The 26,021-nt window shown below is 44.6% G+C and overlaps 1 protein-coding gene across 8 annotated transcripts in view; it reads left to right on the top strand.

Moving 5' to 3' along the window:
• LOC149323358 (malignant fibrous histiocytoma-amplified sequence 1 homolog) overlaps window positions 1-26,021 on the top strand; it is a 63,368-nt gene that overhangs the window by 22,014 nt on the left and 15,333 nt on the right. Inside the window, exon 2 of one of the 8 annotated variants that reach the window (XM_089488833.1) lies at window positions 4,677-4,737. The exons of the other annotated variants lie outside the window; for them this stretch is intronic. Within the exon in view, the coding sequence (XP_089344959.1) occupies window positions 4,677-4,690 (14 nt within the window). The 3' untranslated portion in view covers window positions 4,691-4,737. The remainder of the gene's footprint in view (window positions 1-4,676; window positions 4,738-26,021) is intronic. 8 annotated transcript variants of the gene reach the window in all.

The raw sequence follows: 26,021 nt of genomic DNA on the forward strand, positions 1-26,021 counted from the left end.
GCTTATGTCATGGACGCACCCCCTGTGTGGGTGGGGCCGCACAGTCATGGCACCACTGGCACGAACTAGGGTTCAGGAGCGTGTGGTTGCTGCACGCTCCAGAACCCTAGAATCAGTGCTGGCACGCCGCTTCCTGCCCGTCTGCCACAGGCCATGATTATGCCTCCCTGTTTCATTTGGTGCATGACATAAGGTTCTAGATTAGCCTTCTTGTGACCCTTAAGGTGTTTCTGAACTGCAGCCTCCATCAGTCCTCATGTGGGCTATACTGGCATGTGTTGATAGGAGTTGTAGCCTTTCCCTACCTTTGATGTTGATTTTAAAAATTCTTGATGTTGACCTTAAAAAACTAGATTCCACCTCAACATTAGGAGGAATGTCTTAAGAGTAAGAGCTGTTTGACAGTGGATGATGCTCCCTCAGATTGTGGTGGAATCTGCTTCTTTGGAGGCTTTGATAGTGAGTTCCTGCATGGCAGAATGGGATTGGACTGGATGGCCCTTGCGATCTCGTCGTAATCTGTGATTCTGTTATTCCAACCTCTTACCGTCACTTGATTTCAAACACCATTGCCAGTCATAGGTTCAGACCTCTGGTGAGAAAGAGAAGTTCTTCACCAGCAGCCCCCTATCCAGGGTGGGAGAGCTAAGAGTCTGCAGAAAGTACCTATTCAGGAATATGTCCCTTGGCAAAAAAAAAAAAAAAAGGAAAGAAGGGGAAAAAAAGATTTCCCACCCCTCCTTGACGTTGAAGAAGCCTTCTCCTTCCTCTTTTTCTGTTGTAAGCAGAAAAAGCAGACTGCTAAGGGCACCTTTCAGAAAGGTGCCTTTTAATATATAAAATAAGAATCACAAAAGCACATATGTTTCTCAGTGGCTGCTACCTGGCTCTCAACTAATCTCCTCTGGGCGTTATCCAATATCTGATCTTGGTTTTTTCTGGAAATGATGTTCTAATTTTAGCAAACTTGCTTGGATGACAGAAGAACTGCTATAAATCATGGGCATGGCTATAGATCATTAGAAAATAGATTTTAAACACAACAGTCTGTGTATTCTAAAATAGTTGTTACTCTGTACCTAGGGGATCAAAACAGAATAGGTAGGTGAATAGATAAGTAAAACTTGTTTTGTGTCTTCAAGTTGCTTCTGACTTACGGCAATCCTAAAGTGAACCTGTCCCAGAGTTTTCTTGACAAGTTTGTTCAGAGGGGGTTTGCCATTGCCATCCTTTGAGGCTGAGAGTGTCACCCAGTGGGGTTTACATGGGTGAGCAGGGAACGTCAGTCTCCAGAGTCATAGGCGGGTTACAGACCGCCTATTTGGGGCGGGCTGTACCTGCCCCTTTCCCCAGTGTATCGGGGCCTCAGCTGCCAGAACGGCAGCTGCTGAGGCCCCGATCCGCTGCTTTTCAGGCTGCGGGGAAGCGGCAAAATACCGCTTCCCTGCAGCCTGAAAAGGGGTGTCCTTGGGGCTTCAAGCCCCAAGGACACCCTGCGGCGGTGGGGAGGGGGAGAAAGGGGCCACTTGGCCCCTTTCTCCCTTGCTTCGCTGGGCACAGCCGTCTGAAGGCTGCGCCCAGAGAAGCAAAGTGGCGCCTCAAACCAGGAAGGAGCTCCAAAACGGAGCTCCTTCCTGTTTCGCACAAGGGGTGCCCTAGGCGCCCTGGCGTGGAGCGAGGACGTCACGTCCGCGCCGCCCCATGTAGAGGCGGCGTGGCCGTGACGTTCTCATGACGCCGGCCGTCTGGGACGGCCACCGTCATTTTTTACGCGCAGAGCGCGTATTAGGGTTAGGGAGGTGCGGAAGCACCGCACCTCTCTAACCCTAGTATGCACTTTGCACGTACTTTCATGGCAGTCTATAACCCGCCATAGTCCAACACTCAAACCACTACAGTAATAATTAGTGGCCTTAGAATTTTTAGGCACAAAATACCAATACTGGTGGTAATAATTAAGGTTTATACACTTTTTAATATGCAAAACACTTCACATACATTATTTCAATATGTTCTATGGGGGAAAACCACAACAAACTGAAAATAGATGCAAGATTATTATCCTCATGCTTCAGATAGTCTGGCACTGAATCCAAGAAACAGAGGCTTGTTGAAGGTAGCCTAATGAGTTAATGCTGATGGGTGAGATTAGCATTTACCATTCACACACTTAGGCGCGTTACAGACCGCCTAAAAGCGGCGGTCTGCCACCGCCACCGGTTGCTGGGTCCAGGAACCACAGCAGCCAGGCCAAACCGCACGGTTCCCGGGCGCAGCGGAAAAGAAGCGCCAAAATGGCGCTTCTTTCTGCGCCCCGGAAGTGGAGCCGTGAGGCGCTAGTCACGCACTCACAGTGTCTGGACGCTATGCGTCCACAACGTCAAAATGACGGGCCCTGTGTGGACGGGCGCCGCCATTTTGTACGGACTCAGTCCGTACTAGGGTTGAGGGGCATCAGGAAGTGACGCCCCTTCGTAACCCTAATACGCCCCTTCCTAACCCTAGTATGCAGTATAGGCGCGTCTGTAACATGCCTTAGTCTCAACCAGACTGTACCAAATCTTACTGGGGCTTGTGGAGAAGTACAGCAACCTGTTTTTGGATCCCATGTGAGGATATTGATAGTGCTTGTATACTGGAAAACTTTGGACATTCCATCCATTAATGAATGGCTGATTAAACTTTGCAGAGATGGACAACCTGACCTGCATGTTGAGAAAATAAAATTCATCTAAGTTTATTAAAGAATGAGAACCATTGACAAATTACATAAATCAAAAGTGGGGGAGTATATACCGTATATACGCGACTATAAGTTGACCTTATGTATAAGTTGAGGACAGTTTTTGCGGCCAAAATTATGGATTTTGATATGACCTGTGGATAAATCAAGGCTAAAAGGAGCATGTAACAAAGGATATAAAGGATAAAGGAAAAGAAAACAATGCCAAAGAACTTAGAAAATTCTGACAGGCATAACTGCTCATACTTAAGAGTGGATGGATGAGAGAATGGAGGGTGTATCAGTGCTTCCATGATAGATTACGCTCTTACCTTTCACAAGGGGACGGTTCTTTTTTTTAAATAAGAGTTAAAGTACAGTACTTACATTGGCTCGTGGATAAGTCAACCCAAATTGTTTGGGTCTTCTGACCAAAATTTCTAGGCTTATACATGAATACAGTATACTTTAGGATTTAGGAAATAATTAGTATACATAAAATCTATTCAATATATAGCCTGTATATCAGTAAATTAGAATATATTTGTTGTAGCAGATGGATAAGGAGATACATGAAAAAGTGAATGTGAAGTTAACTTTTATATAGCAGAAAGTTAAGAGATAGTTGGGTAAACGGTTTATGATATTTTGATATCTTCAAAGTTACAACTTTCTTTTATCTACTTGTGTTTTTTGGAAAATTTAATGGAAAAAAACCATTAGATTAACTGGTAGAGGCAAAAATGAAAAGAAATAAAATGAAACGAAAGCCAGTATAAGAAGGATATTAAACTTCAATCCACTGAAGATGGGAAGTAATATTACAACAGTGTAAACTAAATTTTGATGCATTGAAATGTATATGATGTGTTAATTTCTTTTATTGTTTCGAGCCATTAATAAAATAAATAAATAAGATAGTGCTTATTTGGCATTTCTGAGTATAAACACATGAAAACAATGAGTTTTGATCTGTTCCTTCTCCTTCTGGCCATGTGGCAATAGGGAGATTTTCAAAGTCCAGGAAATTTAAAGTCCATTTCCATCTCAACAGGGACTCCTCTTTTGCAATCCAATATATCTCCATTCCAGTGAGGTCACAGGCCTCTTTGTAGGCCAAGAACAATGGATTCCTTAAGACTTCTCAGTTCTTTTGCATCAGGAACATTTTGGTGGTATAGAGGTAAAACATGCACATTCAGTCTAAATTTAAGAAGAAGAAAAAATGTTTAACCTTGGTTGAAGTTCCAGTCCCAGGTAGCTGTGCAAGCCATTTAACAAATACAAACAAAAATCCATCCGTGATACCTTTATTGGCCAACCAAAATGCACAATATACTTGTTGCAAGCTTTCGAATGTCCATGGGCTTCTTCATCAGTCAAGATGTTACAAACCAAACAGGTTGGCCAATAAAGGTATCACTGATGGATTTTCGTTTGTATTTGTTAAATTGCCAACACAACTACCCCTGCGTGTTTTCTGTATTGTGAGGTAACACATTATAGCTGCAACAGGGGGACCATGAAGAGTAACCTGTGGACTGGAACCTCCAACCAAGGTAAAACTAGTTAGCAGGAGTTCATCTGGAGTTAATGTTGTCAGTTTTTCCATAGTTTTGTGTGAAGGCTGCTAGTCACCTATTGTAAAAATGGATGCTGTGGGAATTGTGTGGCTTATTGCTGTCAGGGCAGTTTAATGATGCTTAGAAGCAGTGGGATAAATTTCCTACAATAAGTAACTGATGTGTCTGGACTAAAACAATATGAATTTAGCTTTTATTTGGAGGTAAACTGAAAGTTAATTAAAATTCACCTTAAAGGATCCCATTGGGATTAAAATTCACTTTTTAAAAAGGTTAAAGCAAAAGGGGCACGTGAAGTGATCGTTCACTGAAATGTCCTTCAGGTTTTTGGGGCTGACAATGGAAACCTTACTGTGGGTTTTCTTTTCCAGTCAAGGTTGAATAAAAATATCCTGGAATGGAGGACATATATTAAGAAGCAGAGGTTTTTTGGTAAGACTTTCATAGCACATTTTAATATCAATTACTTCATCATGTGGTTTACTTAAAGCCATTGCATAAACATTTGTTATTGTTAACATGTTGATTTTGAAACATGCTAATTCACTGTTCTGTTATCTTGCCTATTTCTATCCTGCTTCTTCTGTTTAAAGCAGTGGTTGGCATCATGTGGCTGTTGGGCTTCATGTGGCCCAGGAATCCTACTTTTGTGGCCCTTAAAACTCCTTGCCTCAAAGCCTTGCAGCTTTCCAATTTTTTAAAGGATTTTTTAGCAGGTTTTGCCCGCAAAACCATGCAGAACCCTACACCCATACATGTAAAAACAAGTTAAAAATACAATACAGTGGTCTCTTGCCTTACGCGGGGATTTGTTCTGGACCCCACCGCATAAAGCCAGTTCCGCCTATTTTCAAGTCCCCTTGAGGATAATGGGGCTTGTGCGTGTGGTGGCATGTGTGTTGCGGGCATGAGCACCATTCATTAAGCCACGTAAAAGGAACATGCGTATGACATGGGTGCACTGTACCCACACCCCAAGCCTACAAGCTATCCAGAATACTGTATTACCCCAAATATCTCCAGTTTTCCCCTGCTGTGCCTCTCAAAATGGCGACAGTGACTTCTAGGGGGGGAAATTAGTGTGTGTGAAATTGGCCATCACACAGTTACCAACCCCTGATTAAGAACACAGAGCTGAGGTAAAGTTGCCCTGCTGGGGTCCTTTGAACTTTCCTGCTCTTTCCTTCTCATTCCCCTGAATTGTGAGATAGAGCAACTTATCAAACTGAATTCTGTAGCTAATTTTAGTTCATAAATTTCACAATTTCAGTTCAGACATCGTTGCTGCGTTTCTGGACTCTCTGCAACCTGAGTTGACCCACATGGTTCACTGCTCACATGGACGGGTCTTCTGAGGAGCCTGCAAGTATCTCTCATGCAATCCTCTGCATGTTGCAGAAGCCCCTGAGATAGTATGTCTTAGGGCCGTGGCAGTGAACCTATGGCACACGTGCCCTCGCCGGCGCACAAAGCCATTTCTGAGAGCATGTGGAGAGACTGGAGGGCAGGGTAAGACCAGGAACAGGCAGATGCCTGTTCCTCCTCTTCTCCTACCCTCCTGTGCCATTAGCTGCCTCTCGGAGACTGCTAATAATAATAATAATAATAATAATAATAATTATTATTATTATTATTATTATTATTATTCTATTTCCCGCCTCTCCCTACGGATTGAGGCGGGATCACATCAATGTCATAAATACAAGATACACAACAGTTTAAAACAGCAAATTTAAAACAGCGTTATATAACAACCTTACATAATAAATACAATATCAATATCAACAGTGCCAGTCAGCCAAGGTGTCGCAGTATGGGAAGCAGCGCATCTGGAGCATCTGTTTTTCCATATTATCAGACCAGGTCGGATGGGTATGCTTGCCGGAAGAGATCCGTCTTTAATGCCTTCTTAAAGGCGTCTAATGATGTAATTAGGCGGATCTCTTCCGGTAAGCTGTTCCATAATTTCGGGACTGCGGCTGTAAATGCTTTTTGGGAAGTAGTTACCAATCTGGTTTTTTTGTGTTCCAGCAAATTTTTCCCTGAAGTTCTGAGTGTGCGGGGCTGATTGTGTAGGGAGAGGCGTTCCCTTAAGTAACTTGGGCCCGAGCCATGTAGGGCTTTAAAGGTAACAACCAACACTTTGTATTGTGCCCGGAAGCTAATCGGTAGCCAGTGTAACGATTTTAATATTGGTGTGATATGATCCGATCTAGATGTTCCCATGATCAATCTGGCTGCTGCATTTTGGATTAACTGAAGCTTCCGAACTTGGTACAAAGGTAGCCCCATGCAGAGCGCATTACAGAAATCTAAACGAGAGGTTACCAGTGCATGCACCACTGTTTCAAGGTCTTTCCGAGCCAGGTAGGGGCGCAGCTGGCTTATCAACCGGAGTTGGTACCAAGCACTCCTGGCCACCGCCTCCACATGCGATGTTAATTGTAGAGACGAGTCCAGGAGCACTCCCAGACTGCGAACTTCATCCTTTAGGGCAGGGGTCGGCAACCTACGGCCTGCGGGCCGGATCCGGCCTGCGGGCACCATAGGAGCGGCCCCAGGCCGGCCCTGCCGCCGATTGCCGCCGCTGGCATGCTCCTTCCCTGGCCCTCTGGGCCGCCCTCTGCCTTCCCTGAGGGGCGGGGAAAGCGCTGGGGCCGCCGGCGCTAGCCTTTCCCCGCCCCTCAGGGCCGGCCTCTGCCTTTCCTGAGGGGCGGGGAAAGCACTGGGGCCGCCGGCGCTAGCCTTTCCCCGCCCCTCTGGGCCGGCCTCTGCCTTCCCAGACGGGCGGGGAAAGCGCTGGGGCCACCGGCGCTAGCCTTTCCCCGCCCCTCAGGGCCGGCCTCTGCCTTCCCTGGGGGTGGGGAAAGCGCTGGGGCCACCGGCGCTCGCCTGTGGGGAAGCCTTGGCCCTCCCAGAGGGCGGGGAGAGGCAGTGGGGCCGCGGGCCTGGGGAGAGGGAGGTGGGGGTCCGCAGGGGAAGAGGAGGAGGGAGGAAGGAAGGAGGAAGAAGAGGAGGAAGAAGCAGGAAGGAAGGAGCAGGAGGGAGGAAGGAAGGAGGGAGGAGGAAGAAGAGGAGGAAGAAGGAGGAAGGAAGGAGCAGGAGGAGGAGGGAGGGAGGAAGGAGGAAGAAGAGGAGGAAGGAAGGAGCAGGAGGAGGAGTAGGAAGAAGAAGACATGCAGTCTTTCTGAAGCTGAGACAGTGTGACCTTCCAAAGTGCATTTCTGTGTATTTTCTGTGCTTTCAATGCTAAAAGGTCTGCTTTTACAATGAGAGTGGTAGTGATGATGATGATATGTCAGTTTCGGAGACATGCAGTCTTTCTGAAGCTGAGACAGTGTGACTTTCCAAAGTGCATTTCTGTGTATTTTTTGTGCTTTCAATGCTAAAAGGTCAGCTTTTACAATGAGAGTGGTAGTGATGATGATGATGATATGTCAGTTTCGGAGATATGCAGTCTTTCTGAAGCTGAGACAGTGTAACTTTCCAAAGTGCATTTCTGTGTATTTTCAGTGCTTTCAATGCTAAAAGGTCTGCTTTAACAATGAGAGTGGTTTCGGCCTTCCCCTTCGGCCGAAAGGGCCCCTTGGAGGCAGTTCAGCCGAAGGAAGAGGCCGAGGAGGAGAGGGCAGGCACACGCCTCCTCCTCCCCGCGGGGCTTTGGCAGTCCTGAGGTGTCCTTCGGAGGACACCTGAGGCCTGGCAAAGCCCCGAGGACAGGAGCAGGGGCCGCGCGCCTGTTGTTCCTGCCCCTCACGGGCCCTTACTGGTTCTCTGGGAGGCAGCTGGGGGCCAAGGAAGGGCAGGAGGAGCAGGCGCACGCCTGTCACCCCCTCTCCCAATCCCCCCCCCACTTCTAGCTGTCTCTCAGACAGCTGGAGGTCGGGAAAGGGAGCAGAGAAAGCCCCGCCCCAGAGGGTGGAAGCTCCCCCCCCCACTTCGGCCCCCCAGTTGTCTGAGGGACAGCAACCCGGCCCCCGGCTCAAAAAGGTTGCCTATCCCTGCTTTAGGGGAAGTGTGACCCCATCCAGGACAGGTTGGTAAATCTCCCCACCCAGCCCAGGAGTTCCTATCGCAAGTACTTCCGTTTTCTCTGGATTCACCTTGAGCTTGTTTTCCCTCATCCAGCCCATTACCGACTCAAGACAGGCATTTAGAGGGGAGATGCCATCCTTGGTCACTGCAGCAGTCGGGGACACGGAGAAATGGAGTTGGGTGTCATCAGCGTACTGCGCCCCGTGTCTCCGGATGATCTCTCCCAGCGGCTTCATGTAAATATTAAACAGCATGGGAGACAGAATGGTGCCTTGAGGGACGCCAGATGTCAGCTCCCGCTTACAAGAACAACTATCTTCCAGCATCACCATCTGGAATCTGCCCGAGAGATAGGATCTGAACGACTGCAACGCAGTGCCTCCAATGCCCAAATCCCTCAGACGTTCCAGAAGGATACCGTGGTCACTGGTATCAAAGGCCGCTGAGATGTCCAAGAGAACCAACAGGGTCACACTTCCCCTGTCGATGCCCAGACGGAGATCATCGACCAAGGCGACCATGGCAGTCTCAACTCCATAATCTACCCTGAAGCCAGTTTGAAATGGGTCTAGATATTCGGCTTCATCCAAGACCGCCTGGAGTTGGAAGGCAACTGCCCTCTCGATCACCTTGCCCAAGAATGGTAATAAAGAGACTGGCCTGTTTCTAATCAGGGGATCAAGGGAGGGTTTTTTCCAGAGTGGTTTTACCACTGCTTGTTTAAGTTTAGATGGAAATATCCCCTCCCTAAGGGATGCATTGATGATGATTTGAAGTAAAGTTAATACTGCATCCCCTCCCTGAGCGGTCAGCCAAGATGGGCAGGGATCTAGAGGGCAAGTCGTCTTCCTAACACTACCAAGCAGCTTGTGTTCATCAGTATTCACAAGCGCAAAGTGATCCAGTCTAACATTATCCATGGAGTCACTGGACGCCTCTTAGTTCCTGTTGTAATATTGGCATTGAGAGCAGCCCTTATCTGAGAGATTTTATCTGCAAAAAAGTCATTAAATAAGTCACAGCAGGCCTTGGTGGGTTCTAAAAGTGGGTTCAGGGTGGGAAGATGTTGGGTCAACTCTTTAACCACCCTGAACAGCTCTGCTGGACGAGACTCTGCTGATGCAGTTCGAGCAAGCATAGAACGAATTCTTTGCTGCATCGATTGCCACTCCATAAGAACAAAGAAAGGCCACATGGTGTGTCTTGTCAGATAAGCGGTGATGTCTCCACCAATGGTGCTCTAGTTGTTGCGCAGCTCACTTCATTATTCGAAGATCTTGTGTGTACCAGGGTTTTTTGTTAGAAGCGAGCCGGAAAGGATGCTCGGGAGCGATAGTGTCTATAGCCCTGGTAAGATCGTTATCCCAAGTATCAACCAAGGCCTCGACAGAATCGCCGTCTTTCCCAAACATAAAACCCTCTAAGGCCTCCTGGAACCTTTTGGGTTCCATCAGCCTTCGAGGGCAGACCATTTTAATAGGTCCTCCACCCCCGAGGGGGGTTTGGATAGTCGCCCTCAGTCCCATCTTGACCAAGTAATGATCCGTCCATGACAGGGCAGTGGTTTCAGTTACCTCCGCCCACGGATATTCCTGGTCCGTAGTAAAGACCACATCGAGTGTGTTACTGGCACAATGTGTTGGACCTGAGACTATCTGGGACAGGCCCATGGTAGTCATGGAAACCATGAACTCCCAAGCTTGCACCTGTTAGATCTGATGAGTCGGCCTCGAAAGGGATGTTGAGGTCCCCCAGGACAAGAAACCTGGGAGACTCCAACACCAGTTCCGAGACCAGCTGCGTCAGCTCGGCCAGGGAGTCTGTTAGGCTACGGGGTGGACGGTAGACCAACAGAATCCCCAGACTGTCCCTAGTCTTCAAAGTCAGGTAAATACACTCAATGTGGTCAGTCTTCCTGATAAGTTTCCTAGTCAAGGTGATGGCACATCCAGCTAAAGGCCCGGGAGGGCAGGGAAAGAGTAGGAACTCTCTACTGAAAGGTCCTAGAAATATTGGCTACTCTTTGGGGGTGGGTTTAGCAAATTTTGGAGCTGGGGAGAGGAATAGTGTTTGTCCTCACAACTTTGCTGAGCTTCAGATGTGCTTGTAGCAAACCTGAGGAGAGATTCTGCCTGCCTCTTTTCAAGACTGCCTTCTGTTTTGAGGTGCTCCATGTGCCGTGGTGTAAAACAGTGCTGAAACCTTTTCCATGTGACATTGGGAGTTGGAGAGGTGGTGTTGTGCTCTGCCTTATCTTATGGACCTACATCCTGTCTCTTCCTTGTTTTTCTGTTTTGATAGTCTCTATAAAGGAGAACAATGAGTTCTTGTTAGCTATCTGCTTTGTCAGGGAAAAAGTGAAATGCTGTAGGGGAGTGCAGGTATTATTTTACCAGTGCCTAAATAACAGTTCTGTTAAAGTTTAAAGAGGTGTAGGTGTGAATGTTCATGGCCTGTTACAGTATACTGTGCCAATTTCTGAGAACCTCAGAGCATCCTTTTCTCTCTGCCATCTCCCCCTCTCCTGGTACTTTTTAGTTCTGAAATGCAGGCAGGAACTGGACAGATCCTAAAGAGTAAAGATACACAACTGAGCACCAAAATTAGAATTGTCTGTGCCATTGTATTCTGCATCACCATGCATGGATGTGAGAGCTGGTCAGTGAAAAAAGCTGATAGGAAGAATTGAGATGTGCTGGAGAAAAGTGTTGAGGATACTGTGGAGAACCAAAAAGATGAACAAATAGGTCTCTGAACAGATCAAGCCTGAATTCTCCCTGGAAGCCAAGATGATCAAACTTGGGATGTCAAACTTTGGCCACATCATGAGGGGGCATGATTCAATAGAAATGACAGTGATTCTGGGAAAGGTCGAAGGAAGACCACATGGTAGATCAGTGGTTCCCAAACTTTGGCCCTATAGGTATTTTGAACTTCAGTTCCCAGAATGCCTGACTGTTGGCCAACCTGCCTGGGGCTTCTGGTAAGCTGAAGTCCAATATACCCGGAGGACCAAAGTTTGGGAACCACTGCGCTAGACTGATAGACTCTGTTAGGGAGGTCATTACTATGAAGTTATAGGACTTAAGCAGAGCAGAGGACAGGGGGGCTTGGAGATGTCTCATAGGTTCACCATGAGTCGGGGTCAACTTGAAGGCTCTTAACAACAACAAATACAGCTAGGAGTAGATACAGAAACAGTTCAATATTTTACCTGTAATTCACTAATTAAACATGTGTGTTGCTATGTAGACCCTAATTTATCACTGGATTCTATCTGCTTCTGAGCTGGGATTAGGGATGGGGAGAAGCTGTAGATATGACTCTGCCTGTAGTCTTCAGACAGAAACTAGTGTAACCAGTGGGAGGTAGGCTAACCTTTCAGAGAGCTTCTTAAGTCTCAGTTCTTTTCTTTTTTTTAAATCAAAGGTTCCTTGAAAAGCTAGAGGGTTTCCACTTGCAGTAATAGCTTTATCATATCAGCTTCTAGTCTGTGGTTGTCCAACCACAAAACTTTATTGAGGTAGAATGGAAAGTGGTTACAATGATTTCAGATCTGCTTCATTATCCCTTTTGTATGTGTAATAGGGGAAGAGCACTTAACTCATGAGAAAATGTAGGCTTTTAAGTGGCCCAACAGTATTATATACATTTGGCCTGGCCTATAAAACTAATGGAGCAGTGTAATGCGGCCTATTTCTGAGACAGCATGGCTTCAGTTTATTTTGATGTTATGTAGAAGCATATAAGTCCAAAGTAACTCAGAAGCGTGATGGTGAATGGACCATATGCAAAGGATCTGGGTGGGCAAATCAAGAGGCTGGTCATAATTGATAGGTAACATTTCTTGAGGGGCTGGCATCTTTTGCTTGAATATTCTGCCAAAATACACAGCAAACTAGCATGTATAAGGGGGAAATAAATGCTGATCATGACAGTGAAACTTTTCTCACTGTGCAACTATACTGCTGTGATTCCACTTTAAATGCCATTGTTCTGTTCTGTGGAATATTGGCCTGTTACAGACTGCCAAAATAAAGCTGCTTCGGGTCTCTTTGGAGGTATGCTATTTAAATGATGCATGGGTCCTAAGAGTCCGGAGGTCGTGCCAAAGCCACACTCCATTCCTAAGCACTGGAGTGCAGCTTTGGTGCAGCTCTTACCCAACTGTAAACTCCAGGATTCTGCAAGATTTTGCCATGGAGGTCAAAGTGATATCATTGTGCTATAATTGTGTAGTGTAAGAGGGTCCAGGCTGATTTTCCTAGATGACTTGTGATTTATTATTTCTCACTTGCAGACTGCAGTAGGGAGGCATGGTTATGCTACATGTTAGATTGGTTTTCAAGTGGCCGGATACTAATATACTAGTCTGTGAAAAATAGATGAAGGAAGAGTGTTGCTCTGTCACTGATACTCAGGGCTGAAATTTCTATCACCTTTAAAGATGTGGGAATGTTCTTGCAAGACCTACCTCTGTTTCAGGTCATGTCAAAATGTAATTCAGGATCAGTGATGCTGTTATCAGTCTCTGTGGTTGAGCAGTTTTTAAATGTTGATGTTTCTTGTCTCTGAAAAACCTTTCATGTAGTCATGGAGGAAATGTGTTATTGGTGATTTGTCAGTTTGAATAATTGGGTATTTCAGGTCAGGTTGGATGCTCTGTTGTGACCTTCCCTCAAGGTAGTAAAGAAACAAAATGCATGGAATGCTAGAATGAATGCCTATACAGGTAATGTCTGATTTCATATGGGGATAAGAGTCAAATGTGGTTGGTATATATGCATTTCTTTTCACCTGTCTTTCTTGTTCAATTATAAAGGAGCCCAGGGGATAATGGAGTTTGTCTTTACCACAATAAAAGCAGGACACAAGAGAGAGGCACCAAATATCTCCTAAGCACAAATCATGCTTTCAGTCCATTACACAAGCATTTTCTTTCTGTTCCCAGCACTCTTACACATTTTGATCAAACTTGAGGAACCCTGTGAAGTGATCTTAGTGATCACCATATGCAATCTCTTACCATCATATGGGGTGGTCATACCCATGAATATTTCATATCTGGAATTTGGTATTTGCAGAAATCAGTAAAATTACATCACAGACAATTCATTTATCATCAGAGTTGGGACTACTGTCTCTTTTATATAATGCAAATTGTCTCTTTCTCCTAAAGAAGTGATCGTGTATTTATGTTTGGCAACTCATTTAGAGATTGCATATAACTGGAAAGGCTCAAATGACCTGTCACTTTCTTCGCAGTTAGGGTGCAGATCATCATGTGAGTAGCAACATTAACTGAAAAAGTGAGGGCTACTAGAGATAACCAAGATCACTCTAAATTCTGTGAGACTTGGTACAAGTTTATTAGTTATGCAAACAAAAATGGCAGTTTTCTTGCTCCTCCTTCCTCATGTGTTGATTTTTGGAAAGATATTCTGTTACACATTTTTGTCATGTCAGCTGAAGAATTCTTATTTGGATAGTCAGGAAACACCAGCGCAGTATACCTCATTGTATTGTTTGTTGTTGTTAGCTGCCCTCGAGTCGGTTCCTACTCATGATAACCCTGTGGATGATACATCTCCAAAATTTCCTATCCTCCACTTCCTTGCCCAGATCCTGCAAGCCCTTGCCCACAACCCCCTTGATTGAGTCTATCCAACTGGTTTGTGGTCTTCCTCTCTTTCTTCTACCATCTACTTTTCCTAGCATGCCTTCTCATGATATGACCAAAGTACGACAGTCTCAACTTGATCATCTTTGCTTCCAAGGAGAGCCCTAGTCTGATCTGTTCAAGAACCCATTTGTTTGTCCTCTTGGCTGTCCACGGTATCCTAAGTACTCTTCTCTAGCATCACATTTAGATGAGTTGATTTTCTTTCTGTCTACTTCCTTCACTATCCGTACATGGTAATTGGGAATACAATGGCCTGAACGATTCTGACTTTAGTGCTCAGTTGCATGTCTTTGTTCTTCAGTATGTTTTCCAGTTCTTTGATAGTTGCCCTTCCCAGTCCTAGTCTCTGTCTTATTCTTGTCTGCAGTCTCCATTCTGGTCAAAGATATGGGAATTGTTTAACTGTTTCAATTTCCTCATTGTCTAGATTGAATTTGTGTATTTTTTCTGTGGTCATTAGTTTTGTTTTCTTTATGTTCAGTATCAGACCTGCCTTTGCACTTTCATCTTTGACCTTCCTTATTAACTGTTCCAATTCCTAAATGTCTTCTGTTAATATTATGGTATCGTCTGCATATCTTAAGATGTAAATGTTGCTTCCTCCTATCTTCACTCCTCCTTTTCTGATTCTAATTCTTCTTTTCTTATGATGTTTTCAGCATATAAGTTAAACAAGTAAGGTGATAGGATGCAGCCTTGCCTGACCCCTTTGCCTATTGGGAACCACACTGTTTCCCAAATTATGTTCTGACATTGGCCTCTTGTCTTTGGTACAGATTCCTCATCAGGACTATCAGATATAGTGGCACCCCCATGACTTTGAGTGCATTCCATTGCTTTTCGTGTACTGGATCTGATATGTTTGTTGGATATGTTTGTTTCTGTAAACTATTTTTAAAATCAATAATAAAGAGGGACAATTAGCTCATATAAAAAGAGCATAAAATGAATTATAAAATCATATAGTTGGAAGAGATCATAGGACCACCCAGTCCAACTCCATTCTGCCATTCAGGAACTCACAATGAAAGCATCCCCGACAGATGGGCATCCAGACTCTGTTTAAAGACCTCCAAAGAAGGAGATACCACCACACTTGGAGGGAGTGCTTTCTACTGTCAAACAGCTCTTACTGTTAGGAGGTTCGTCCTAATGTTTAAGTCGAATTTCTTTTCTTGCATTTTGCATCCATTGCTCTGGGTCCTAGTCTCTGGAGCTGCAGAAAACAAGCTTGCTCCATCCTCAATATGACATCCCTTCCAATATTTAAACAGGGGTATCGTATCACCTCTTAACCTTCTCTTTGCCGAGCTAAACATACCCAGCTCCCTAAGTCTCTCCTCTTAGGGCATGGTTTCCAGACTCTTCCCCATTTTGGTGGCCCCTCTCTGAACACATAATAATAATAATAATAATAATAATAATAATAATTTGTTTTATTTATATACCGCTATTCCAAAGATCATAGCGGTGAACAGCAAGTAAGCTAATTAGCAAGTAAGCTAATTTGCCCCCAACAGTCTGGGTACTAATTTTAGCGACCTCGGAAGGATGTAAGCCTGAGTCGAGCTTGGGCCCTTTTTCTGGTCTTGAACTCGCAACCTTGTGGTTTTGAGTGAATGGCTGCAGTACAGGCATGCCAACATGTCAACATCCTTTTTTTAATTGTGGTGCCCAGAACTGGAGACAGTATTATTCCAGGTGAGGCCTGACCAAAGCAGAATAGAGTGGCACTATTATTTCTTCTTGATCTAGACTCAATACTTCTGTTGATACAACCTTTGAGAAATTGATCTTAAATTAGCTTCAAAATATAGCCAGGGATAGCAGTGCTGGCCATATAGCAAAGTACAGTACAGTCGGCCCTCTCCTTATGCGGGGGATCCATTCCGGACCCCTCCGCGTAAGGCGAATTCTGCCTATGCTCAAGTCCATTCAGTTCAATGGGATGCACCGCCCCTTCCGCCCTGTGTGCTCCCCGCGGCTTGAGCGCGTAAGCTCAAGTCCACGTAAAGCGCACCCGCTTATGACGCGGGCGCACTGTATCACCAAAATTCACAAAACAGGCATACCTTTAGTGGGCCAGCCAAAATGCACATTGTACATGTTGCTCACAACATGTATAATGTGCATTTTTGTTGGTCCAATAAAAATATCACTCTTTTGTGGATTTTAGTTTCAAAATAGTTTTCCATTAACAAAGTATATGTGTGCCCATAATCCTGATACTGACATATAATTTTACTGGCTGCATGTGTCTGAAGTAAAGGTGGTCAAAGTGCTGGACTCAGCTATATATTGCATCTGGAGGCTGCCGCCGCCACTCCTTGAGAAGCAGAAATTCTGTCATTTCTATTTAGCTTCATGGCTATTTCTGTCATTGTGCCTGTTCACTTCCCCTGCAGTGATAACAAGATAGCTGGTGATGAGGCTTGAGTCATAAATGATGTCCGTGATGGTACTTGCCTCAACTAGCTGACTCTAAAAGGGGCAGCAATGCCTCTGGACATAAGAAGGTTTTCTGACAAATTGATTCACTTTTCAGATGTTACTTGTTTCACTGATTCTGGAGCTAGATATGGTATTAACTGATCTGCCCCTTCTGCTGGAAGGTGTTGCTTTTGTGGGCTAATGTGATACTTGGGATTGCAGCTGTATTGCATTTACAAGCCAGCACCCCTAGAAAACCATACCTTACAGATACATTTTCATCCTTTTCCCCTTTTCTTGCATTGTTCAACTGGATGTCTACATATTCATAGCCAAATAGGCACAGTGAGGAGAGACCTGCCTCAGATGGTAGGGCAGATTTTGGAGTAATCTTTAATCTTCCTGGAGGGTCCCAGAGACGGCAGCGGGCCTCCTAGAGGCCTGCCGCCGGTGCCGCGGCGGCCGCTCTGGGCGCCGCCATTTTGGGCGGCAAAATGGCGGCGAAGTCTCGCGGGACCTCCCCCGAGGTCGTGCGAGACTTCACCGCCATTTTGGGCGAAAAAATGGCGGCGCCCATAGCCCCAGAGGCCGCTATGGGCACCGTCATTTTGCCGCCCAAAATGGCGGCGCCCAGAGCGGCGAAAAGCCGCGACGGGCGGCGGCGGCAGCAACAGCAACCGGGGGCCGGTAGCCAGGCCTTCGCGGGCCGCATCCGGCCCGCGGGCCGGAGGTTGCCGACCCCTGGTTTATGTAAAGGTCATTGCAAGGCAGAAAGTTGAATCCTGTAGTCTCTAAGGAAAAACTATGTCAAGTTTGCATGATATCTTAGAGCCCGTACAGACAGGCCAAAATAAAGCTGCATCAGGTCCCTTTGGAGGTATGCTGTTTAAATGACACATGCATCTTAAGACCCTCAGTCCCAGAAAATCCTGTGATAGGTTTGCCTTAGGTCAGAAATGACTTGAAGTCAGAAAACCACAACAGTATTTACAAGCCCTGATTACAGCTATGGATATGGATAACATAACCAGCACCTTTTTTAATCGTTAGTAAAAGCCAGTATGGAGTAGTGGTTTGACTGTTAGACTATGACTCCGGAGACCAGGGTTCAGTTCCCAGCTTGGCCATGAAACCCACTGGGTGCCCCTGGACAAGTCACATGTTCTCAGCCTCAGGGGACGGCAATGGCAAACCCCCTCTGAACAAATCTTGCCAAGAAAACACCATTATAAGTTCAATTTAGGGTCACCATAAATCAGAAATAACTTGAAGCTATGCAATAACAACAAAAAGGTAATTTGTGGTGTCCAGTTGGAAGGAGTGTGAGTCCATCTCTGTATTACTTCTCTCACTACCATAAATTATCACATATTTCTATGTGCTTGCTTTTACTTCCACTGGTATCTTTGGTGGGCTCTATCCAAAAGCCTGAAAAATTCTTTGATAGCATTGTGGCCTGGGATGATCAAGTGATCCCACTGATGACATTTCTGAATAGCTTGCTGCAACCTTATTTGTTTCTCTAAGTACATCATCCCCTCCCCTCCGCCCGCCCCCCATTACAGTATCCAGTCTGCCACATGCCCAAGTGATCAGTGCCAAGCATTATATAAATTCAGCCTAAAAGATGGGGGTGGTGGATTGTTTTCTGGTCCAGCCGAATTAAGCCCCAGTGGAGTCCTGGGGGAATTAGTCCTGCTTTGCAGATCAAAGTCAGGAAAGGTCGCATTGCCAGAGCAAATTCCTGGCTCCTCTTCCTCTCCAAGAAGAAAAGGGAGAAAACAGGGAGGAAGCATCCAAAATCCTTTAGCTTTACTCACCGCTGTCTATACCTCTTTCACCCAGTACATGTTTGCATAGAGCATTCTTTCTGAGCCAGGTCACATGCCACCAGAAAGCCTTCCCTTGGCTGGAAGCCATTTCATAAAAATATGACATAAGTTGGAAGTACTTTGTTCCCAGAAAAGATTGCTTTTTAAACAATACAGAGGCGCTAGCTGAAATCAAACAATATTCCCTATGTACCAGGAGTACATACTATTTGACCATTTATTTGTGGAACTGTAAATAAGCCTAGGGAGCCAGTGTGGTGTAGTGGTTTCAGTGATGGACTATGGCTCTGGAGGCCAGGGTTTGAATCCCGGTTTGGCCATGAAACCTACTGGACAAGTCACACATCTTGACCTCAGAGGCTGGTAATGGCAAAAACCCCTCTGAACAAAACTTGTTAAGAAAACCCCATAACAGGGTTGTCTTAGGGTCATCATAAGTCAGAAACGACTTGAAGGCACACAGCAGCAACAACAGAAAAAGCCAAAGTATCCTTAAGGCACCACCAGATCTTGTCTGATCTTTGAAGCTAAGCAGGATCAGCTCTGCTTAGTATTTGTATTAGAGACCACCAATGAATAATAGGTGCTATAGGCTATATTTCAGAGAAAAGAATTGGCAAAACCATCTCAGTATTCCTTGCCTAAGAAAACCCTATGAAATTCATGGGGCCAACATAACTCCACAGGTGACCTGAATGCACACACATACATACACACACAGAGTGATTTTCAACTGCCATGTGCCTTTGGCCCAAAAAGCACCAGTTGCCATAATTGTCCACTATTACCAGGGACAAAATGTAGGACAAATTCGAGACCAAACTGTAGGACAACTGCAGGACAAAACTCAGCCCAAAATGCAGGTCATTTAAGGTCCTCCATTTTTCTTAAATGTCCTACATTTTGGGCTGAGTTTTGTCCTGCAGTTGTCCTACAGTTTGGTCTAGAATTTGTTCCACATTTTGTCCCTGGTAATAGTGGACAATTATGCAACTGGCCCAGATAGCCATTTTCAGCCCTTGATTAATGTATGCCAATGAGCTAATTACAGACTGATGGGTATAAATATCTATATCACCTCAATATCAATCAATATCATATTAATATATTAATGCATTAATATCAGTCAATATCACATCAATGAGAGCCAACATAGTGTAGTGGTTTGAATGGTTTGACGCTGGATACCAGGGTTCAAACCTTGGCGGCCATGTAAACCCACTGGGTGGCCTTGGGCAAGTCATATTCTCTCAGCCTCAGAGGATGGCAATGACAAGCCCCATTCTAAAGAAACTTGCCAAGAAAACCCCATGGTCACCTCAGGGTTGCCATAAGTTGGAAATGATTTGAAGGAACACCAAAATGACAATCACATCAATATCATCTCAAACATCCTGGGGGCCAGTGTTATTCAACATCTTTATCAATGACTTGGATGAAAGAATTGGGGGCATACTCATCAAATTTGCAGATGACACCAAATTAGGAGGAACAGCTAATACTCCAGAGGACAGAATCAAAATTCAAAATGACCTTAATAGATTAGAAAGCTGGGCCAAAGCTAACAAAATGAAATTCAACACGGAGAAATGTAAGGTACTGCACTTAGGGCGGAAAAATAAAATGCACAGATATAGGATGGGGGACACTTGGCTGAACAAGACTACATGTGAAAGGGATCTAGGAGTCCAAGTAGATCACAAGTTGAACATGAGTCAACAATGTGATGCGGCAGCTAAAAAGGCCAATGCAATTTTAGGCTGCATCAACAAAAGTATAATGTCTAGATCAAGAGAAGTAATAGTCCCACTCTATTCTGCTTTGGTCAGGCCCCACCTGGAATATTGTATCCAGTTCTGGACACCACAATTCAAAAAAGACATTGAGAAACTGGAGTGAGTCCAAAGGAGGGTGACTAAAATGGTGAAGGGTCTGGAAACCATGCCCTATGAGGAACGACTTAGGGAGCTGGGGATATTTTAGCCTGGAGAAAAGAAGGTTAAGAGGTGATATGATAGCCCTGTTTAAATATTTGAAGAGATGTCATATTGAGGAGGGAGCAAGCTTGTTTTCTGCTGCTCCAGAGACTAGGACCCGGAGCAATGGATCCAAGCTGCAGGAAAAGGGATTCCACCTCAACATTAGGAGGAACTTCCTGACAGTAAGGGCTGTTCGACAGTGGAACAAACTCCCTCGGAGTGTAGTGGAGTCTTCTCCTTCAGTGGCTGGATGGCCATCTATCAGGGATGCTTTGATTGTGATTTCCTGCATGGCAGAAAGGGGTTGGACTGGATGGCCCTTGTCTATTCCAAATCTACGATTCTATGATCATGCATTTTCCATCACATTCACACTACATGGAGGTGAGGGTGCCAGCTGCACTCAGGGAAGCAGATCCTTCTGTTAGGAAGGATCGAATTAGGGGAAATTTAATTAGCTCAAATTTACGAGAGGCATGTCCTAACAACGCACGCAGCAGGATCGTGTCCCTATATGTATACCAGAGGTCACATAGTCCACCCCCAAGAGAAAGAGACTAGAATGCCAATGAGGTGCAATTAAAATATGAACATTTATTAAAGCCACACAACAAAAGGGATCACACACACACACACACACACATTCAATGCTATAGCAAGGGAGAGGTGAGTTCGGGGAGTAAAGGAAGGAAGAGAGAGCCACCGCTGGGAATATTTACCTTAGACGTCTTCTCCAAGGAACCGGATGAGATGTAGGATGGATGGTGAGACACGGCTGCGGAAAAGGGGAAGGATCGCGGCGGCCGCGGTGGTTTAGGAGCTGAGTTCCGGTGGGCAAAGCTAACTTAGAGGCCCGGTGACAGTGAGCTTGGCTTCGCTCAAGTGATTTCAGCAGAGCAAGATGCTCTAGGAACTCAGGCTCGGAACTGGAAGCTCGACAAGCCCACTGAAGGGCAAAAAATGGGCTCCTTATATACGGCTAAACATATCCTCAGGCGATGGCAGCTTGGCGGACAAAGGCCCTGGTTGCTTATCTTTGTCTAAGCTGAAATCTACACAATGGTTGTACAATGCAAGAGGTCTGACACCTTTCAAGAGAGCAGGTACCTTGATGGTTGAGCCGTTAAGTTAATCACTGACTCATTAAGGAGGGAGCCATAGCTATTGTCCTCCGTGAATGGGTCTCTACAAATCTGGTCTAGCAACTCCCAAAACTTCCTCTGGAAAATTTCAAATCTTGAGACCATGCCTTTGCAAGGCTTGCTGGCTACGTGGTCTGCTCGCCTTTAGGTTAATGGTGGCTTGCTGTGGGGTCAGTCAGGGGTCATGGCTTCAGATCGCATGGCACCCCAAATTTTATATAAATCCATACTCGTTAACACTTCCTCCTTTCTGTGATGATCCAACCACTAATGCGCTTCCTATTGAGATGCAAGTGACATGATGTGGTGGGGAAAATGGGCTGCCCATTCACATTTAGGATGGCACAACTGGAACCAAGACACACAAATATCCCAACCAACCAAGGAGCCCTGGTGGCACAGTGGTTAAATGTCAGTACTGCAGCCATAAGGTTGTGAGTTTGATCCCAGGGTTCCCAGCTTTCCATCCTTTCGTAGATTGGTAAAATGGGTACTCAGCTTGTTGGGGGCAAGTGGCTTACACACTGTACAGTAAACCTCTTAGAGAGTGCTGAGTTCACTGATAACTGATATAAAAATGTAAATGCTATTGCTATTGCTAACCAGCATATGGAGGTTGGGTACACTGGGGGGGACAGGATCTGCTCCCAGTGTTAAAAATACTAATTCATGGAAAACATATAAAAAGGAATGAATTATGGGGCCTTGGATGCAATTTCATGGGTTGATTTGATACTTGGAAGTGTCACTTGCAACCAGACTTTTCCCAAAGGAAAGTCAGACCTTAGAAATTAGTTTTCCACAGGTTCTCTAGGCAGCTAGCTACATGTGCTGCTTTGCTTTGCAGGGCCTCATACTCTTCAAATGGTTCAAAGGAGCAGGAATTTTTGCTGCCTGGTAACAGGTAACTTTGGCCACATCATCAGAAGTCATGACTAATTGGAAAAGACAATGATGCTGGGAAATGTAGAGGGAAGCAGAAAGAGAAAAAGGCCGCATGCTAGATGGATGGATTGTATGAAAGAGATCACGAGTATGAGTTTGCAGGAACTAAGCAGAGCAGGAGAGAATAATGAGTCTAGAGATGTCTCATCCCCTGGGTCACCATGGGTCGAGATTGACTCAAAGGCAGTTAAGAACAGCAAAAAGTGTTAACAGACAGGAACTTTGAAGAAGCAGTGAAGCAGAGGCGCGTTACAGACCGCTGGATTGCGGCGGTCTGCTGCCGCTTGCAGCGTCCAGGAGCTGCAGTGGCCAAACCGCGGGGCTCCCGGACGCTCCGAGGAAGGAGCGTGGAAATCGTGCTCCTTCCTAGGCCCCGGAAGTGGCGCCGCAAAGCGCAAGGCGCACTTTCGCTGTATCACTTCCTTCGCGACACGTCTGGATGCTATGCGTCCAAGACGTCAAAATGGCGGCGGCCTGTGGAATGGCCGCCGCCATTTGTTACGGACAAAGTCCGTAACAGGAGTAGGGGCGTCTAGAAGAGACGCCCCTTTTTAAAACTGAGACGTCCTAAGGACGTCCCAAATGGCGGTCTGTAACCCGCCAGAGATAGACCAGTCAAAATTAAAGGAGTGGTTGAGAGAGGAAAAGCACAGGGGTGGCAAAGCTGGTGTGCCAACTAGTTTTGTCATGTAACAGAAGTTAGGCTGTAGCTGCTGCCCTCATGTCCTTCCCTTATGACACACCTTCTTTGTCCTTCGTTTATGCATAGTAATTCTATCCTACTTTTCTTACAGTCAAGGTAGCTAACTAAAATCCATAAAATCCAATGGAACATATCCATTTATTAATATTAATAATGTCTGGCAAAAGGACAAATTAAAGTATAATTGTCAATTTATTCTACCTTGTCCCTTTGCCTTGTTCCTCTGTTTAATTCCACTTTATTCCATGCTTTCAGTTTCTGCAACCATTTGCAAATGACAAGGCATTCGATACAGACAGATTTTCTCTACACACTCTCTCAGCCTGTTCATATGATAGAAAATTTTACCATTAATGGATAAAAGAGTTCTACATCAGCCCTATTCAAAATCAGTGCTCAAAACTTCCTCTACTAGCACTGGACTTATTTGAATTGAAGTTAACATGGTTTTGTTGTTGTTGTTAAAAATGCACAATATGTTAAAATCATATTTTTAATGTATATCGTAATGCAACACCTGGGCAAAGAGCTGGACTGAAGAATATGAAACCAACAGGATGAAAATGGAAAAGGTATGCCTTTCCTTTATAGCCCAGCTCCTTGTAGAGCTGTGGAGTAGTCAGTAGACCAAACATTAGACTCTGACTCCTGTATTTTTCTACCGTAACTCTTGACTGACTCCTTCATAAATGGCCAATATATATTAATTAGTAATAACAAACTTACTGTAGTAAAATGGTAACACAAGGCATTTTATCATCACCACATAAATCCTGAGGCTACATGCACTGATAGAACATTAAAAATCTAATTGATTAAAGTTTCTGCAGAAAAAAACTTTTCTAAACTTCAGTGAAAGGAAAAATACAACAAATTATGCATTTAATAATATAGGTTTTTATTTTGAAGCTAGTGTCAGAGTCAGTAAGTTTCTACCAACTCTGACTCCACGAATAATTGCATATGACTCCAACTTCACAACCCTGACTCCTTATATTAAAAAATCAAGAACCAAGTATGCCCCAAAAAGGAGTGAGGTACACCAAAAAGTGTCTGCTAAGTCTTTGACAATTTATGCTGCATTTTAAAATGATGTAACTAGTATCACAGGGCTTTGTATAAATTATGGGTCCATGGAAGCAGAGAAATCACTCAGAATATGAGATAGAACAGAATTCATCTTCCTGAGTATTTCAGTTTTAATTATTTTTAAAAATCAAGATCCTAACCTTTACAGTTGTAAAATATATCCTTAAAAATACATGGATAAAAAGCCTAGTCAAAATCAGAAAATCAATCTGCTCTCTGAATAAGATACCAAATGGTTTGGAGAAAGGGGGCTTCATTATTTTTCATTGTTTCTCCTCCTGTTTAACTGAAACAGATTTGTTTTAGAATTCTTCCCATTTATGTATTTTACACTAATTGAGGGCCCGCACAGACAGGCCAAAATTAAGCTGCTTCGGGTCACTTTGGAGGTATGCTGTTTAAATGACACATGCATCTTAAGAGGCCAGAAGCTGCGCCAAAGCCATGCTCCAGTTCCACTCGACCATGGAAACCCATTGGGTGACCTTGGGCAAGTTGGCCCTTCTTATCCACAGATACTTTGTCCATATATTGAACTATGCAAAGCTTGAAAATATTCAAAAAATACATAAATTCCAAAAAACAAATCTTGATTTTTTCATTTTATTATAGGGGAGACCATTTCACTATGCCATTGTATATAGTGGGACTTAAAATCCCAATTTTCCTTTGCAATTTTTTTGCTCAAGGACTGCTGTTCTGAGGTCCAAGATGGAATGTCCAGGAAGACTAAAGTGTTCTGCAACTAGTTTTTATATATTCTCATTCCTAATGTCTGATTTATGTCCTTTTATCCTCTGAAGCAGAGAATGTCCTGTTTGTCCAATGTATTTTTGTATTATTAATATATTTATTTGTACCTCGCTTTCCCCCCAAAATTGGGATTCAGTGTAGATTACTGACAGGCATCAGAACAATGGTTCTTGGACCAAAAAACTTTAAATGAAGATTAGAAAGAGAAACAGCAGAATTGGAATGTGTCTATGAACTCCAGTCCATTAATAGCGGGTTGAAAAGAGACAATGGTTTCCTGGTGCACTACTCACATTACAGTTGGACCTTGGTATCTGTGGGGATCCATTCCCAACACACACACCCTATGCGGATACCAAAATCCATGGGACTTCAAGTCTCACTGTCCCCAATGGCGGTGCGTGCATGAAGCCACACCACCATTAGGGACAGCCCCCATTGTTCCTAATGGTGCAGCGCTGCATGTGCCACCACTGAGGTCAACAGGGATTTGCCATCTGTGGATGCTGAAATCCGGGGTGGCAAGTCAGTGGATAGCGAGGCCCCGCTGTATATCACTAGCTAACCTCCCAGATTCATGGGGCTCTCAAGTCATCTTTCTGGTTCCCACATTGCATTCCAGTACTCATTCATATGATACTCACCTTTAGGCAACATCCTTTCTCCTGCCTTTGTCCCCCAACAACCATTACTGAAACTGAACTTGTCACCTCATTTCCCTGTCCACAAAATTTGGCATTTGTATTGTCATTCTCTCACACACAGCCTGCTTATATAGGTCTGTCCCTGGACTCTCCATTCCACTCTGTGCAGCTGAGGAAGTAGGCTCAAGTCGAGGAAAGCTTATGATACCAGCTTCTTTCTTTCAATTAGTTTCATAGGTGCTACAAGATCCCTTTGCACATTCTTGGTGCTTGTATGCATTGGATTATTTTCATCAGTCTAAATATTTAGAGTCAGCATGAAAATGTCTTTTCAAAGGAAAAGAATTTCAAGCATTGTAAGTCTGGGAGCACAGCAGTGAAGCTCTGCTAGATTAAAATCTGTCTCTAACTGCACGACAGAAGATTTGGTGGAATGTGTGAGGTTTTAAGTGTGAGGTGTTAAACTTGCAGTTAAAATGCA

This window comes from Sceloporus occidentalis, unplaced genomic scaffold, assembly GCF_023333645.1.
Source record: "Sceloporus occidentalis isolate IW3139 unplaced genomic scaffold, rSceOcc1.0.p SCAF_1, whole genome shotgun sequence".
Classification (NCBI taxonomy): Eukaryota; Metazoa; Chordata; class Lepidosauria; order Squamata; family Phrynosomatidae; genus Sceloporus; species Sceloporus occidentalis.